The sequence below is a fragment of the Ammospiza nelsoni genome, chromosome 1, assembly GCF_027579445.1.
Source record: "Ammospiza nelsoni isolate bAmmNel1 chromosome 1, bAmmNel1.pri, whole genome shotgun sequence".
NCBI classification, from domain to species: Eukaryota; Metazoa; Chordata; class Aves; order Passeriformes; family Passerellidae; genus Ammospiza; species Ammospiza nelsoni.
Window position 1 is genome coordinate 119683588 of NC_080633.1, and position 18940 is coordinate 119702527.

At 35.8% G+C, this 18940-nt stretch overlaps 1 protein-coding gene across 5 annotated transcripts in view; it reads left to right on the top strand.

Moving 5' to 3' along the window:
• Positions 1 to 18940, top strand: part of CSPP1 (centrosome and spindle pole associated protein 1) — a 62393-nt gene that overhangs the window by 26460 nt on the left and 16993 nt on the right. For 4 of the 5 annotated variants that reach the window (XM_059485036.1, XM_059485062.1, XM_059485045.1 and 1 more), the window contains 13 exons: positions 58 to 151; positions 1109 to 1166; positions 4810 to 5000; positions 5860 to 5978; positions 6974 to 7052; positions 7381 to 7501; positions 9496 to 9631; positions 11629 to 11775; positions 13897 to 14009; positions 14993 to 15142; positions 16372 to 16518; positions 17279 to 17383; positions 18444 to 18510. In XM_059485036.1, the coding sequence (XP_059341019.1) occupies positions 58 to 151; positions 1109 to 1166; positions 4810 to 5000; positions 5860 to 5978; positions 6974 to 7052; positions 7381 to 7501; positions 9496 to 9631; positions 11629 to 11775; positions 13897 to 14009; positions 14993 to 15142; positions 16372 to 16518; positions 17279 to 17383; positions 18444 to 18510 (1527 nt within the window). The remainder of the gene's footprint in view (positions 1 to 57; positions 152 to 1108; positions 1167 to 4809; positions 5001 to 5859; positions 5979 to 6973; positions 7053 to 7380; positions 7502 to 9495; positions 9632 to 11628; positions 11776 to 13896; positions 14010 to 14992; positions 15143 to 16371; positions 16519 to 17278; positions 17384 to 18443; positions 18511 to 18940) is intronic. The other variant, XM_059485071.1, reaches the window with a different exon arrangement.

An 18940-nucleotide genomic window follows, 5' to 3' on the forward strand; every position in this document is an offset into this window, starting at 1 on the left:
AGTACCTTTAGTGTACTTTGTGGAACATTTACACAAATGTGTGGTCATTTCCATTAGGTGGTCAGGACCAAGAACTTCTTCAGAGGAGAAAGGAGAAATACAGACAAGAACTGATGGAACAGATGGCTGAGCAGCAGCGGAACAAGAGACGGTAATGGAAAGTTACTGTCTTTTTAAAAGATAATGGCTGAAATTTAAAGGCATTCCATTAATTCAGTGTGGTAAGAAGCAGTTTCATAACTAAGGGGTTCCAGGCAGCTGAGTAATATTGTATTTAATTAAACTCATTGTCATGTAAGCTTTAGTTTTTAATGAACATATTCACAAGCTTTCAGTGGAACGAAGAAAACCCAGATACTTTTTCATTTTTACAACTGATTTTTTAGTTTCTTAAGGGTGAAGAAGCTTTAACTAAAGTAATCTTTTTATGGTGGTACAGAATTTCCTAAATAGTTGGCAAAGTTGAAAATTATTTTGGTTTTGCCCTCCAATTTTGGAAAGTAACCTTTCATTTTTAAAGCATTTGATCATCTGGCTTATGCAGAATAATAAAATATTAATTCTTCTTTACCTATTAGTCACTGTCTACTGAATTATATCTGAATACATAAAAACACACAGCAACATTAGAGAAGGGATGAGGAATTAAAAATTTGTTACTATTGACTCATTGTGACAAAAATTATACTATGCAGAACAAGCCTGAGCCCAGAAATTTCAAAACAGTATTTATTGCTGCACTTTTAAATAATTCATTTCAGTGTGTTTAATGTTAACTTCTTGAATGTGAATAAAACCCAATTTTTTAGGAATGTCCTGAAAAGTTGTAGTAAATAAGAATTGTGGTGGTTTCTCCTTTTATGGTAGTTGGATTTTTACTAGGTGAAATGGGTGGTAGCCAGATACTTCTTGAGAATTTTCTGTATTTACAGATATTATATAATATCTTTCCCTGATTGCAGAAGAATTCAAGTGGAATCATTGTCTTCCGTTTTCCTGTATTTTTGGAGTTTTTTTAAATACAAAGTTGTGAATTTGTGCTTTGAAAGAATTAATATAGTCGTTATTGCTTTCTGATTTGATTCTTTTTTTTACAAAAACAAAACAGTGAGAAGGAACTTGAGCTCTCAGTTGCTGCCTCTGGAGTTCAAGACCCAGAAAAGCAGGTAAGAAATTTGGATTTTCTTTCATCTATATAGCCTATTCTTTTTTTCTCACATGCACACTGTGGTTGCTTAGTCACATAACTCTGTGGAGTTTCTATAAAATGATAAATGTTGGGCTATTTAATAGGGCATCAGTGTAGAACAAAACTGAAGCCCAGGATGATGAGGCTGTGTCATGGTTTAACCCCAGCCAGCAGCCAAGCCTCACGAGCAGCTGCTTGCTCACTTCCCCACCAGTGGGACTGGGGAAAGAAAGAATAGGAAGAGAAAAAGCTGGAAAACTCAAGGGTTGAGATGAAGACAGTTTAACAAGGAAAGCAAAAGCTGCACACACCAGCAAAACAAAGCGAGGAATTAATTCAGAGCTATCCATGGACAGGCAGGTGTTCAGCCATCACATGTCTTGGGAAGACAAACCATCCCTCCAAACATCCTCCCCTTCCTCCTTCTTCCCCCACTTTATATACTGAGTGTGATGTCCTACGGTCTGGAATATCCCTTTGGTCATTTGGGGTTGCCTGTCCCAGCTGTGTCACCTCCCAGTCCCCCAGCCATGCCCAGGCTCCTCACCAGCGTGGCAGCAGAAAAAGCAGAAAGGCCTTGGCTCTGTGTAAGCCCTGCTCAGCAATAAAAAAAACACCTCTATATTATCAACCCCATGTTCAGCACAAATCCAAAACACAGCCCCACCCCCCTTCACTGTGGAAAAAATTAACTCTTCCCCAGGCAGAAACATCACAGGCTGTAAGTCATTAAACATACTTTCAGCATCAGAGGAAAATATTTTCATGGAAATTATTGAGCATTTTCTTTTTCTGTGTCCAAATAGAAATTTGTACCAACAGTGGGTATCATGGAAAGAATTACTTGGTGTCCAGTGGTAGCCTCTTAAATGCACACTGTAGTAACCTTTCTTTGGGAATGCAAAGTATGCTGTAGAAAGCTTTCTCTCAATTAAAAAAAAAAAAGGTTGTTTTGCATATGAGTTGATCTCCTTCCAACAGTTTTTAATATAAAAATTTGTAATTTTTTAAAGTGATCAAATATACTGCTTAGGATTACAAGCATTTTTATAGGATTTTGTAAAAAGCAAGTTGTTTGGTGTTGTTTGTAAGACTTAATTCAGAGTTACTACTGTCTCCATTTCCTTAGTAAGGTGATGATTACATGAAGAATTTTGATTAGCGTGCATCCAGGAGCAGGTTGTCAGCACTAGTAACATTATTAGGAGACTGATAGTCTTGCAGAGACTGACAGAACTTGTGTGATTTGCATGTACTTGCTATGTGCCCAAAGCCATTGAAGCTTGGGTATGGTGGAGATGTGCTGTTTAGGATGTAGGGTGGTAACTTTCAAGCAAGAATAGACTAGTTATTAAATTAACTGGTTACTGGTTTAAATTATCACCAGTGCTCTTTTTGGGGAATGGTTTGACACAGGTTGAAACTTGTGCCTTTTTTGGAGGGTTCAGCAGAAGGGAAAGAAGGTCCTCTTTGCTAGAAAATGAAGGTGGATGAATAGCTAGCTGTAAGATGCTATTAGTCAGATCCTTGTGGGTCCCTTCCAACTCTGAATATTCTGTGAAACCATTTCTTTCTTTCTGTAAAACTTGGGAGACAGAAGACTGAGAATGCAGACAGACAAGCAATGAAGCTGAATCAAAATTCTTACTCCTAAATGGGGAGGAAAAACACCTGTCTGGTTGCATGTTCCTGCCTTCACTGCCTAAAGTGTCTGTCATGCTTGTTTGGTCCCTGTTTCAAACTCTTTCAGCTCGGTTATCTGGCAAAAATCTGAATCTTTTTTGCTGCTTTAGTTGGTATAAAAGGGTCAGCTGGCTGATCAGGGATTCACATGGTGAAAGGGAGAGGAATAGAGGGTACAGCTGGGAGGCAGGCAGGGAGGGAGGCCGAACTGAGCAGGGGATGCTGGCTCTCCTGGCTCAGCAGGCTGCAAGGTCAGTGTAAACAGTTCTGTGTAATCAAAGCTGACTATGCAGAAGCATGCTGTGCTGCAGCACTCAATACACCATACACATCTCAGTCAGAGTCTGCAAAGTGCCTGTTGTAGGAACAAAATCCTATCCAGAGCAAGTACACAGCATGCATAGTGTTTTAAAAGCACTAATTTAGCTGAAAGCCTTCAATTAAGTTGAATTGCTACATTCATTAGGCATCAGTCACTGTTAGCCTTAAATTGCCTCTCAGGGAGAGATTCTAATTAGGTGCATTTCGTGATTAATTACAGGTTGGTTAAATAGCAATGCCTGATTAAGAATCTATAAATGTAGACTGTTGTATGTGCTGCTTGTTTAAACTGAAACAATCCCCAGGATGAACTGAGTACTGAAGTCACATCTGAAATCAGCAGTAGAGCTGAAATCTGGGGCACTTTGGGAATGCTTTCATATTAAAGTCGTTAGTGAGAAAGGCTGTTTTAAATGTTCTGCTGCTCAAGACATTGGATTTGAAAAGACAAAAAGTCTGTATACTGCTTTATAAAATTCAATTGCTTTAGCTAGTATCTCTTATCCAATTCTGTGTTCACATCTAGAAATTTGAAATTAAATACTAAATGCAAATATTTATGTCTAGTAGATTTTGAGAATTTGTGTCTAAACACTGTATTCCTTGATTGGTGAGTACTAACTGCCTTGTATACACTGTCTTGCAGCTAAATGATGAGGAGGTAAAGATTTAATATTTTGTTGAAATATTTCCATATTGTAGGGTATATGGTTTTCTGGTGGATATTAATATGTAGCTGGTTTCGGGTATTACTTTCTCCCAATGCATGTTAGTTGAAGAACTTCAATATTAGCACCAATAAATTCAGAACAAAATCTCTTTTACTTATACAGTGTATGATTTTTTTTCCCATTCTTCTATTCTATTGCCTTATTGAAACAAACATTAGGATAGTTATGCAGAGCACTTGCTGTAAGGGCTTTCTGGGTGTGACAGGGTAGTTCTGAAACTGACTTGCATGCCTTCACATTATTTGCTTGTTGCTTTTGACTTTTTTCTGAGGCTGACAGTTATCAATAAACATTTGCTACTTATGTTTTAAAAAGAACTCCCTCCAAAAACATGTAATTTTTGTGACTGAAAAAATTAATAAGGTCAAACGAATTCAAAAAGTAAAATAATGGTATTGAAGGAAATGTTTATTGGAAAAAGTCTCACTGTGTATTTGTATTTTAGTTTTTACTGATTATGAGCTATTTCAATCTTGGGTTGGAGGGGAGGGATTTCAGAAACTTTTCTTTGCATAATATGAGTATACTGTCACTGTGGAAAATTGATAGCTGTAGATAAACTGTTCTAAAGACATGTTCTTTTTTCTGGACATTAACTAGATTTATATACTTCCTGAAACCAATGACAAGGTTGCTTTTTGTAAATCTCTGATAAAAGTTTTGAATTTCCTTGTAATACTGGATTCCCAGTAGATCACTGGAAGAAAAAAAATGCAGTTACTAGAAATTTGAACATTTGAAATTTGAAAGTTGAGATTCAGTGAAGTGTTTAACCCAGCGTAAATGGAGGTTCAGAATATTTCCTAGTAATGAGGCAACTGTTTTGTTTTGGTTTTTTTCCTCTCTCTTTTTCTTACTACTTCTTTTTTTGTTTTTTCCCTTCAGCCAAATAGATTGAAGCAGTTTGGCATCACAGCAAGAGCTTTTGAAGAGAAGGTACCTCCTGAAAGGCCCAGGGTGGCTTTCCAGACTCCAATGCCAGCCCGTTCAGCCTCTCCAGTGAATGAAGACTCTCAGAGTGATAAAGACTTTCAGAGGGGTCTAGTCAGCAGTCTTGGGGAAATGGTGGCTCCCAGGTGCTTCACCATCATGTTCATTTTACATGTTAAATAAGATTGTTGTTTAGCATGTTATTACTCTTGATCCTTCTCCAAGGAGCTGATGAAGGTAGACATAGTATTTTGACAATTAACAGAAAACTTACTACTTTGTACTGGAATAAACTTTCAATGTCAGTTTCCTCCTGGTTTATTTGAAGGCATCCATGGAGGCTTGATTATCTCTGAAGGTAGCTGTCTCATAGTGGATTTTTGTGTAGGACAAGGGTTGAGCTGTAGAAATTATGTCCATGTCTGTAATACTGAGTTGTGAGAATGCTTGGGCCCATGCCCTGCAGTGTCCATGTTTTCAGAAGGCTGATGTGGCACCAGTTTGGCTCCTATTAATTAAGCAGTCTTCCAGGGCTGAGCTCAGGAATGCACTGTAGGCAAGGGCAGCTTCCACTGGGTGCTGTGATTGTGGCTAAAATGAGAGAAGGCACGTGGCTGAAGCTCTGCTGTGCTATTCACCCTTTGACCAGATCTTGCCTTGTTTTCTCTACTGATGCAGCCAGGAAGTACCATTAACTGAGCCACTTAAAGGAGGAGTGCTTGTTTTGTGTTCTTAGATCTCTGGAATAGTCTGGGTTCATGTGCTGCTCCCTCAGGGAAGGTTAATTCCCTGCTGAGACTTATTGTATCTTGTTCCTGCATGTCACTAATGAGAGGTCTTCAGCTGAACTAAATCTAGAATTTTTCCATAATGAATTCTCCTTCTGTCCCTATCCCTGCTTCATTCTCTTTCCCTCCCTCTCCTTCTCTCCTCCTCCCACTTCTTCTGATGATATCTTTTCAGTTGTGCAACAAACCAAGGAATTGTGTCCCTTTTTTCTTTAAGGCTTGCACCGTTGCCACCGCCTCCACCACCAGTTTTGACAGACAACTATAAAACACCTTATGATGATGCTTATTACTTTTATGGGGCTAGGAATCCCTTGGATCCTGCTCTTGCATACTGTAAGTTGATGATTTTAGGTGGTTGTTTGAGTGATTCATATGACTGCTTTTAATCTAGTTAAATGATGAACAATGTAGAACTTGTAACAACAAATTAAACCCATTTTTAAGATGTGTAGGGAGTTAAAAGGGCTTTTTTTCAATACTGTTTTTGAATGAAGTAATTTTCTCCAGCAACAAAAAGGGCTGTGACTTCCTGAAATCTTGTTCATCACTTGAACAAGCTCTAGTCTCAGATTTTTTGCTGTTACTGCTCCCAGATAATTTTCTTTATAATATTGGTAATTAAAACATTATTTCCTATAATCACTTAAATACTAATTAATTACATGTGTAGGTGCTGTTGCAATTTCAGATATAATTATCAATATTTAAAAGATATTTATTAATACGTTAGATATATTAAAATAATGTATGAAGTGGTCTACTTTTGTATTTTAAGGACTCCTTTTTTGTCTGTCCTTTACTTCATGATGATTTCATGATTGAAACTTATTGTGATTTGTGTAGGGAGGGACTGGATTATGTGGTGTTCGTTTTTCTCTTTTCTATTTTTTTCTTTTTTAGAGAAAAAATCAGAAATACTTTAAATTTTTTTGTGCTATCTTCATAGAAAAGGTAAAATAAAGGAGAAAAAAACTTAGAAAAATAGCTCTTTTACTAGTTGATTTAAATGACATTTGGAAAGAATGATGATGTGTCACCATTAAGCAAGTAATTTAATTTTGTTATTTGATATAGAATATGTTGATGAGGTAATTTGTAAAATCTAAAGGGATTTAGTTGAATTTAAGAAATAGATTTGTACCTTGGCATTGTATTTCTTGCTTTAGAGGGCATATTAAGGGTTAGCTGAGTTTGTTATAGAAGCTGAGAGTTCTGTTTGTTCTATACTCACAGAGTTTGACTGATGAACTCTGTTCTTTTAGATAATGAAAAATATTTCTATCTGAGCATTCAAAATTTTAAATATGGTTTGTTCTTGTTTTTTACAGATGGTACAGGAATGATGGGAATGCAACCCACACCTAGTCTGGATCCTCCTTTAGGCCAAGCTCCAGTAGAGCAGGCTGTGTAAGTATTATCTATATTTGTATTCTTTATGTATATTTATCTCTATGGATATTTTTCTTGTATGTTGGTAATATTTTGCTAAGAACAGATATACCTTTGAAGTAAAATGTTAAAGACAACTCTTCAAACTTCTATCTAGACAATAAAAGAATAATTCATTGAACTGCTATTTCTGTATGGATTTAAGAAAATGTTTGGGATTATAAACTGCCAGGCTATGGGAAACAACAGCTCTTAAATACTTCAGGAATGGATTTTTAAAAAATTTTTTTACCTCACTCTGCACCCTGTGATGTTTTCCTTTTATATGTGTGATTTTTCAATTTAGGAGTAACATTGGACAGAGGAATACAGGAGACAGACAAAGAGGCATAGGAGTGTATTCTGAAGAAAAAACAAAGCCTTCCAAAGAGGCAACATTATCTTATCAACAAGAATTACAACAGCAGGTACTGAGTGATAAAGTTTCTAACTCTTCATTCTTCATTTTTTTGGCATATGATGGTTTTAACTATAGTACTCTTTCAGAGAACTTTATGTAGCATACAAATAAGAAGCTTTTTAACTCTCCTTCCTTTCATCACTTCCTTCCTCTGACTCTGCTTTAGCTCATTTTAGCTCTTCAGGTGGACAGTAAGCTCTTCAATTTTTTTGTCAGAGGCAGAGAGAATGTTAAGAATCTTACAGCAAACAGATTAGTTCCAGGCATGTATCTTTATGTAATTATTTTCATGAAGATAAGAACCTGCATCTTAAAAGGAATGGCTTGTATTGTTCTGATATTCCATTATTGCTATAATTACTAGGAACAGCCTAATTTCTGTAAGTTTTTCATGATCATTTGGACACTAATTCAAAGGTTTGCCAAATGTTTATTTCCAGTGTGTTTGTAGGCATTGTCTCATTTTTTTTAGCTTCTCTTTTGATAGACTAGACAATTTTTTTGTGTCTCCTGTTCCAGTAGACACCTTAGTCCTATACTCACTTTAGTGGCCTTTTGCTGCTGCATCTTGAGGGAGTTTATAGTTATAAAATGTATTTGACCATTATGAAATATGTTATTTTTGGAGAAATTTTCCTAGTACCCAGTTCAGGGGCACTTAACGTTTTCTTATCTGATTTTTCATGTATTTCCTTGGTAGAGGTAAATAATACCAATAAAAATAATGTAGTTCTAATTATGTTTGTGCATAAGGGATAAAGGAAAGGCTGCCATCCAAGGGCAAATAGAGAATAGAATAACCATTTAGGAATAGTTTCAGGTACTGTACATATGGTTCTCTGAAGGCATTTTCTCAGTGTAGTCCTAAATAAGTATTACCTTGCAATATGAGAGACTGCACAATATGACATAAAGGTCTAATAAACATGGCATGATACAACCTTTCATAGTTGTTATGGTTGAAAGCAATCAGGATATTCTTATTTTTGCTATAGATAGACCTGACTTATGATTTTTGTAAACAGTTGAAGGGGCTAGATGGGTCTTTGTTGACTTGTTATATCTCTTATGGAATTGGGATTACTGGGAAATTATAGCATCATAGAGTGACCTAGGTTGGAAGGGAGCTTAAAAACCATCTAGTTCCAACCCCACTGCCATGGACACCTTCCCCTAGATGATGCTGTGTGACACCCCATCCAACCTGGCCTTGAACACTTCCAGAGATGGGGCATCCAAAGCTTCTCTGGGCAACCTGTTCCAATGCCTCACCACCCTCATAGTGTTTTATTTAATTGTATTTATCTAATGAAATGTTTTTCTAATGCACATGAGAAATAAAGTTAAGAAAATTACATTAATATATTTCAAATACAAAAAATAGTTAATGTTTTAAAAGCTTTGAGTAAAAGGTGACTTTTTAACAGCTGTTCACTTTATTAATTCTATAAATAAGGAGACTTAATTACATAAATGATTTTGAAGAAAGAGAAGAACAAAGCATATGAACATTCTTGTGTTACACATAGATCATAGTGAACTACCACTGAAAACTATTTTATGAGTGATTATGGAATTGTGTAGGCATTTATTATTAGGAGTCATCTCCAGTCTAAGTTTTGGTTAAACAAAACATACCAGATTGAGAGAAGCAAGTGCAATAATATTGTAGAATTTTGCCTTTTAATTTTCAGCCAGTATAAACATGTGTATCAAAGATCCAGAGATAGGGGACTTTTGATCTAGTGCAAATGTCACATGTGGACATTTCTGGAACTTGGAAGTTTTATGATGTGTAGGATGTTTCTCTGATTATGCACAACTGGCCAAGCACAACCAAACGTGATGCACTGTCTGCAGTGTAGACAGTGAACTGTTTGGATTTTCTTGCTCTAGATGAGGGAAATAGATGAGAGAATTCAGTTTGCTCTGTTAACTTTTATTCCACTTCTACTTAAAGTGATATTATTGTGGAACTAACTTTGGTTGCATTGCTTTTAGATAAGAGAGAGAGAAGAGCGACGCAGGCAAGAGCGAGAGGAGAAGGAGAAGTTAGAGGCAGAAATGAAGAATTACAATCCTTGGGGAAGAGGTGGTGGTGGTGCTCCTCTCAAAGATGCAGAAGGAAATCTGATAAGTATGTTTGTGAAAATTATGGGTTGTCTTTTCAAAGCTGATGTTTTCTTGCTCTTGTAAGAGCTCTATTCAGCCATATTATTCCTTGTTTTGTTACGCTGGTAGCCTTTGACAAATAAGACTTGTTTCAAGGATATGTACTCCAGGAATAATTGAGTTATTATTTTGATTTCTGTAGAATCATTTAAAGAGTACAATCCAAACAAAATGGGAAACACAGGATATGTCAACTTTAAGTGAAGACACAATGCAGTTGTAAAGGGAGAAGGAGGAAAACAAGCTGTCAGAATTATCTGCAATACAAATATGCTAAAGTCTGTTGTGAAGATTTTTATTTAAGCATGTCCTAGGAAACAGGTTTTTAGGGTTTTTTTTTCTTTTTAAAAATGGTGTCTAGGCTTAGAAATCTCTATTTGTGATATGAAAAATGGAAATGTGTTTATATAAATATACAAAACTAAGTGGAATATTTATACTTCCCTAAGTAACACTGCTGGTAAATGGCTATATAAAGAGCACTCAGCAGTAATGTTTTATAAGGCTTGCTTTTTTCCAAGTGCTATTTTATACAAGATGGGAGTAGGGAGCTGGAAGATAGCTGTAATCCAGGTTGTTAATCTACCCTTCCAATAAATTGTTTAATATTTACTGGATAACAGTTTATATACAAAAGTAATTTGTTTTAGTTGTATGACACCTGAGCAACATGTCAAAATTAATAGTATATTTTGAGAGTAGTGAGTAAAGTTTAAATGCTTTTTAAAGATTTTGTGGCCAAATTAAAAGTTTAGAAGCTTTTATTAAGGATCCAAGCTTGTGTTTATCCTCAGGGCAGATAGAGGTGTTCATACTGCCTGACTCCAGGCACTGTATTTATGTGTTTGGCTTCTTCCTCTAGGCTTCAGCAGTGGTGTGGCTGGAAATGTAAAGGTCTCATACTGACCTGAGCCCTACACATAACTGCTGAGAAGTTTATCTCTCTCTGTAAATGAGAAACCAAGAGAAAGAAGCTTATTACCTTGTCTTCCTGAATTAAATATGTAAAATACTTTTCCCATCATAGGTTGGCAACATGATGTATAAGCTATGAGTCGAGTGTTGTGAATCAGGACATGCTTTCTGACATGTCTTTTTAATGTGGTGTGACTTGTCTTTTTATCCTCCTAAAAATCTCTGTAAATAGCTTTTTATCACACTCTGATATATGCAAAGGTTGTTTTACATAGAGGCATGGAATTTAAAGTTCTCGGAATCTGTGTGCTTAAATAACTACAGTAATTCATAATTATCAGAAACACTATTTCAAAATGTAATCTGAAAACTGTGCAGTGCTTTTTTTGTTTTGAAATGAGCCTTCTAAGTGTAGTATGGTAACATTTCAAAATCAGCTGAAATTAACATCTTTGATCAGGCACCATGTAAATTTTGATGAAAATGTCACATAATGTTGCTTTGCTTACATATTGAAATCTGCACCTGGATTATTACTGAAGACATGAAGAGCAAAATATGCTTCAGTGCTTCAATTACACTTATTTCCCTCAACAGTAATTAGAGAGATTCAGCACTTAAAATATCAATACTAAACTCAGAAGTATTTTACAGTTTTAAGGAGATAGAAGAAAGGGTGGTTTCTAAATATCTATTTCAACACAGACTAGACAGTCAGTTTTGTCTTTGAGTTCTTTATCTTTCCAATTAATAGCATTTTGAGGCAGGGGAGAAGGGAGGTTTGTTGGGAAGAATCATTCTTGACAAAGGAAAAGTGATAAAATGAATCTTTTAATCTGTTAATTAATTAATAACTCGTTAATTATTAGAATCTCACCCTTAGCCTCTGTATTCTTGTCTTTGCCTGATTTTTTTGTTTCATATCATGGCTGATATGCTCAGGAAGAGTGGAATCTGGTCAAAACCCCCTGTATTTTGGAGAATCTACAGTGAGCATGCCTTGATGAGATTAAAACACTATAAACAGTTATTTCCCCTTTCCTTTAGCGGACTTGACTGTCATGCACAAGCGAAATGAAGAGGCTTATTATAATCCAGAGCCAAGACCAAATGAAGATAAAAGGGCTATTGTTGACCTAAATCTGGCCTCCTCGAGACCTGAGAACTCAGAAGCATCTACAAATAAAATAGCAGGTTTTTAAGAATACTGTATTGCTCCTCTAACTATCCATAAGTCTCAGTGACCAAAATTCCATAGTCTTTACCTCTTTCTGGTAGTCCTATGATAGTGTTAGTGCTCTCTACCTGTGAAGTCAGTATCATGCTTGTTTCCCAAATTTCTTCATTGCTGTCACTGTGTGCTCTTAAAATCTTATCTATCTTATCATCATGATAACTAAAGCTGTTTTAGCCCCGAAGAGTCAGGATCAGTATATTAATTTTCCAGATTTGATGTTTCTAATCAAATCTTTGTACATGTTTGTCTTATTTTTAAATGACACAGTAAAATACAGCTGTGTAGTAGGTGAGACGGTGGAATAAAAGGAGATCTTCAGGTATATGATGTTAGAGTTTAAGGTGAGATAGGTACAGTAACTAGGTTAACAATTTCTGAAAGTTACAGGTAAATTGGGTACATATGGAGCCCTATGCATTGCCTCCAAGTTCTAAGGATTTTGATTTATTTTCATATTTTTAAACTAATGCATTTTTATCTTCTAATGTTTTGTGAGACATCTAAATGAGAGCACTGTGTTACTCCAAACCTGTCCCTAATTTAGCATGGGCAAAGGCCAGGATTGTTGATGGTCTTCTCAACTCAGCTTAGATGGTACTTTTCCTTATCTTGTTTGAATTGTTGCACTTCTTAATAAAGAATTACATGGTATTGTACATGATACAGGTTGTATATTTAACCATTTAGTAAGAAGTGAAACAGGAAGGCTGTTAAAGTAATAAAGTTAAACAGCTAAGAGCCTCTTGTTTAAATCACTTATTTTGGGATCAGGAGGTGGTGCAGATCAGTGATGGAAACTTTATCGTCTTGCACCTTGAATTTGATCAGCCATGTATTACAGTGGCTTTGTGTATGTTTTGGTGGGTTTGGTTACTTGGACTTTTGGAGTTTTTTTGGTACGCTGCCCTGTTAAAAGAGGAACTTGCAGGATAGTAACTGGTACACAGCAGGCATTTTCCTTGATACTTTCCGTAGTAACTTGTCTGTCTTGCACCCATGCCATCTAAATGGTATATAAAATTTATTCTGCTTTTTTATATGGAAGTAACTCCATCATGAAAGAGCCACATGTAAATTTAGTTTGATTTTGGAAGGATTCAAGCATTGCTTCCATGTAAGGAAAAATAATCTCAAAGTGTACTCCTTGGTATGCAAACATATCCTCCTAAGGCTAGGCTGTAGCAGTAAACATGAGAATTCCTATGAGAATACTTTAATGTGTTATTTATGCTTTCATCTGACTTGGGTGTTACCATATAGGGAAATGTAATGTTCATCTCAGCTCAGTGGAGCTATTGCTCTTGCACATCTTTGAGGCACCATCCTTCAGGGCAGACATGATATGAGTGAAGAACATGCTGCATGAACTGGGAAGTTAACACAACTTCCTCTACTTTTCCTTTACTTCCTTTCTTTCTCCTCTGCTTCTTATAGGGATTCTGTTCTGCAAAACCTGCTCTGTGTGCTATCTGAATTAATCCTCCTATCTAGAGCTTTGGGGACAGTATGGTTATGTTGTGGTCGTAACTCAGGGCTAAAGGAGACCTGACATTTCAAATTTTATAGTACAGAAAAAACACTCTATACTGGCAGAATTCAGATTTCTGACTGCTTAGAATTTTATTTGCCAGTCTGGGGCTTTGGTTTTTGTAGCATCCTTTGCTGTTTTGTGTAAATATTTGTTCTATTAGGATGCTCGGTTGGAAAAGAGTGAATAAACCTGAGGAACATAACTGTGTGTTCTAAGTCAAAAGAATTGCAAGCAGTAAAGTTACAAGGTGTAAAGTTACAAGGTGTAAAGTATTTGCTATTCTAATTAATTTGCAGGTAATGTTCTTAGATACTAAGCTGCAGATTGAACACTAGAATAGGTGACTTTAGTAGGTGTTATTTTGTAGAAATGAAGCTCACTTGGATGGTATTAAACAGTTCAAGTAAGAACTTTCAAGCCCAGCTATAGCCTTGAGTTACGACTGCCATGAGCTTCCTTTTCAAACCAGTGTCTCGGATTCCCCATTTCTCACTCTGGCTTCCTGTCTTCAGTTTGTTTTTTATCTGTAACCTTTCCCCTCCCTCAGGTATTACATTTGCACAGGCCTCTCCTTTTGCTCGAGGTAATGTGTTTGCTGAGCCTCCATCTCCAGAGCAGCTTAAGCGACAGGAATCCTACAAGAACTTCCTGCGTCTACAGGTGAATGCTCGTGCCAGATACCATCCAGTGAGATAAATTGTACAAAGAGGATTTGCACTCAGAGTAAATTATCAATGCCCACCAAAGACCTTACCTGTGCTATCACAGCCAATTCTGCACACAAGAGATGTACTAAAAGCTACATACCATAGAGTTTCTTGGATTTTGGCTTACTTAATAGCATCACTTAGACAAGCATTTCTTAATAGTTGGCTTCTATAATCTAGGCTCTATATAATTTTTTATGTACAGCTCTCTAAATACAGTATTGAGTTCTGAAACTGTTTGCATACATAAATGACTACAGAAACCAAGATGTTTCCCTTGGAGGTCTACATGACAAAAATGCACGTTCATCAAAAAGAAATGGTGATCAGTCATAGTGTAGTTATTTATTGATGGGTATATAAAACCTGGTTGTTCCTCAACCAGCTTATGTCTTCTGTCCATAATGTTTGACATTTAATCTTATGCTGCGTGAATTAAATATCAGTGTAATTAAATACCATTATCAAGGAAATAATAGATAATTTAAGAGACTACTAAAGTTGTGCAGCGTTTGATGTGGATCTCTTGAAAAGAAAAGATCAAAGGTCTAATAATACTGCAATAGTGGAATGGAAAAAGATAATTACCATATCTTTTTTGTTTCCCATCTTCCATTATATAACCAGTGAATAAAAGTGTTACTCCAGCACCTCTTGAACAGAGCGAGTGTTAGGAAATATTCTGGTTTTATTATTGTTTATAAATTATTTTCCTGTAGAGGGGTGGCTCTGATGGCAAAAAAAAAATAGGAAAATAGAATCTCATTTTAAGGGAGTTCTGAAGCTGAAATATAGGACAGGCTCTAGGATTCTTTCAGTTGCACCATATAGCTTTTGATTTGCAAGTAGGTACTGCAGAAATCATGGTGGTAAATGTTGTTAATCAGATTGCTACTGGCTATTGACAGTTGAATACTTCTTTGTTTTATTTTTAAGATTGAGGAAAAGAGACGTAGGGAAGAAGCTGAGCGAGAAAAACTTCGCATAGAAGAAGAAAAAGAGGAAAAACGACTCGCAGAACAGAGGATGAGAATTCAAAAAGCATATGAAGAGGAGCTAGAGGAGAGAAGGAGGAAAGATGAGGAGGTGTAGTATTTTGATACTTTGACTTCTTTCCATCCTAAACTAACCCTTTGTAATACCTGTTGTGTAGAAGGTAAGCCAAGAAATGTCCTGTGAATTGATCTTTGCTTTTAAATGGGTCTGCATTAGGCAGAGGAGAGGTGGAAGATTGTCAGCATTAACTAGCTCATTCTTTTCACTGGCCATGCTATACTGAAAATTTGAAGAAAAAAACTTCAAGAAGAACTTCAAGAAAAAAAACTGTAGTTTTATAAATGACAGTGGTGCTTTCCTCTCTAAAAGAAATTGGTGGTGAGGCCAATAAAAAGATTTATCAAATTGGTGAAGTAAAAAAATATAATCCCAGTTTTTGTCTTAAATCTAGTTATCATAGAATTATTTGAAAAATGTACCTATGCAGGAATATTTTGTACAAACTTTTAGAATTGGCAAGGAGATAAGAGAGATAAGAATACTGTTTGTTTTTGATGAATGCTAAGCAGATCTAGTGAATACTTTTCACGGAGGTAAATTCAAACCTAAATCAATAGCTATGGATTTAATTCATACCCCAAATTTTTATTTCTTGGGTTTTCATTTTTTAATAAATTTGCATTATTTAGAATATGATAAATAATTGTAGGAAGAGGACACAAGGCCATTAGAGAAAGATGACTCTTTTAGTGCCCTGTGGGATTACGGAAGATAAGATTAGGATGTAGGACTTGAAAATTTCTAAGACAAAATGTTTATCTTATATTCTAAATTCTCCTTCCCTAGTATGAGCAGATTAGTTGGATGAGCCTTGTCTTCTGGATACCAGAGCTGTTCTAGCAGAGAGTAGGGAGCTACCTGGTGTCATTGCTATTCACAGTCACACGACTGAAACTGAGACCAGATGATAATTTCTGTGTGGTCTTGTGATAGTGTGGTGCATGTCTGCAGTATGTTTTAGTTGAATCCTAATTTTTGGAAATGACTCCTACAGTTTAGCCTTAGCTGATGGCAGATCTGGGGTCACAAACTGATGTAGAAGTTATTAGGAATTCTGTTTAATGGTATTAGCAAAGCCAGGGCTGCTGCTATTTGAGGTTGGCATGAGATATATTTGAATTTGGACATTTGAAGTCAGACTAATGAAATATGCTTTTTTTATTTCATACTAATCACTTTGATGTGTAATTTTAGCTTCTCAAAGAGAAAGAAAACATATTATTAATTGAGTCTTTTTTAATGTATTAATTATGTTACAGAGAAGATTGAAAAATAAAGAAGTAATTCAATTAGGGGAAGAAAGGAGAAAAGAGGCAGAAAAACGACAAAAAGAAAAAGAAGAAAAGCAAGAGGAACAACTTAGACAATATTTTGAGAAAGAAAAGATGGAAGAGGAGAAGAAGATGGTATGTTTAAGTGACTTGCTAAGAAAACTTACAAAAATAACTGGATTTTAAGGAAATCACATGACTTCTTAGATATCTACCTTCAGTGTTGTTTCCCTGTTTATCAAACTGCAGTATACTTAATGCACAGAGAACAACTGATGGAAAAATCAGTCATACTGCAGTAGAAACTTACCTTGTTGGTTAAATTTGCATTAAAAATAGTAAAAGTAAGATTAATAATCTGCACTCAATAGTTGATTTTTATATCTGCTGTGAAATACTGTGACCTGCATTTGCTGAGGTGTAAATATAAATAAAATTGTTTATTGGAGGACTGATAGGACTGTTCATCTTAAACAATGGTGGTTTTGGAAATTTAATTATTTTCCTTTCATCTGGATGATGTAAGAAATCCATCACATAGCATTCTGATGGACAAAATCTAATTATAAAATTCTCTTAGGAAGTTTGTACTAAGTTTCTGTAATTTCTCTAAAATAAACCGATATAAAGATATAAAGGAAGTGTCTAGAGGAAAAAAGATATATAACTGAAATATAAATTAAGAACAAAACACCCTACAGCATAGAAAAAAGTCTTAAAATTTCTATAGGTTGAAAACAAAAATTACATTAAATAATTTTTGCTGTTGTTATATGTACTTAGGAACATTTCTTTCTGTCAAAGGGAAAACACTAACAAAACTTTGCCTGTCCAAAAGAACACTTTATTCAGAAGCTGTAGGGATGTAGTTTCAGTCTTGGTTTCCTCCCTGCAGCTGTCACGGCAATCTTCACCTGTCATTCCTGCCCTGCAGAACAAATCAGCGAGAAAAGAGGAGAGGATTCCCTCTGCTGAGAGCCGTCTGTCTTCCTATGCACAAGTATGTGAGAGCACAAGATTGTCAGAGCAAACTTCTACTGCTTTGTTTAAGACAGTAATGGGTATGAAATTATGCCAGGATTTTCAAATTTGGCAGTTTTTACTGCAATGCCACGGATAACGAGACAGCCTTTACATTAATCAGTCTTGGAGCTCTGAAATTTAAGGTTAAATTTTATTTCAAGTATTGGAGAATTTTTTTTGGAGGTGGGTTATTTTAGGTTTTTTTCAGCATGTGCATTTTCTGTAGGAATGAGTACCTCATTTTGGAGAGGATATTACACTGTCCAGACCCTTACAAGGGGTCTGATGATCTCAAGATTTAGGATAAGAAAGTTTACATGTAATCTAGCAGCTCATCATTTTCACTCACAGAAGAACTTTGCTCAGGCATGAAATTTAATGTTGATTTGTAGCTACTGACCATCTTATGTAATCTTTACGTTTTTCAAAGTGCAAGGAGATTATTACTCCTAATATGCTTTGCTTTCTTCTCTGCATCACAAATGAGTTACAGTAGTGGTTCTGAGACCTCTCATTTCTTTTACTTGATAGTCTTCTCTGGGGCTTTTTTGGATTTTAAAATAAATTTCTCCTAGAAGAGAGTAGATTAAATAATTGTTTATGAGATTTGAATCTCAGGCTATACTTTTGTCTTTTTATTGAGAAAGTGTTTGTTTGTTTGTTTTTACCAACTCTTTGTCTGAACTGAGCTAAATACTTTATAGTTTCAGAGAATATTTTATGTCATACTTTAAACCATTGTTTTCCCTAAATTTCCTAAAAGTGGATAATGCTCTGGAGGTAGGTCAGTTTATTTCTTTAGCAGTACTTGGAATAGATTTGTTTAGAACTCTGAATAGTGCATTATAGGTATTGTCATAGTAATTTTGGATTATACATTGAAAGATCAGATTTAAAAATTTTAGGCATTCACAACCTGTAAGTTTACTGTTCTGACTTCCAACTGTTAGTGTACATTAGCTGTAAAATAAGGAATTAAAATGTACTGCAATTTCTTCCTTTTACAAATGACATTTGATATTGATGATGGTCACTAGGATCCTCCACAGCCCAGAGCTCCTTCTCCACCTGTCCCTGCTCGAAGAAATCAGCTGCGTTCATTAGGTGGGTACTTGTCCTCATTGCAGGCTCACTTCCTATTACAGCAAACCCCTTCTCTGTTACAGTACCTTTTCTTGCCTGCAAAAGAAGAGTCCTTTCAAGTTTGCATTTCTGTCTAGGTGTTTTCTCTCTTAGTACTATCAATGTACTGGTATGTCTGAGTTTTTAAGACAAAATGATAATGCATTCATTATGCGTCATCATAAGGAAACATGTTTTTGTAAAAACTCTGGTAATGGAATAGTCTGCATGAGAAGTGCTGGATCTCTTGGAACAGTGGTACCACTGTGCCCAGAATATGGCAAAAGGGGAAAGTTTTGGATTGGTGCAGTAAGGGATTAGACCAACAGAGTGTAGAGCATTGCAGCTCTAACCCTTAAATTCTACCTACCTTTGTTAGTCTGCCTAATCCTCTCCTCATTCCTCTTAGATT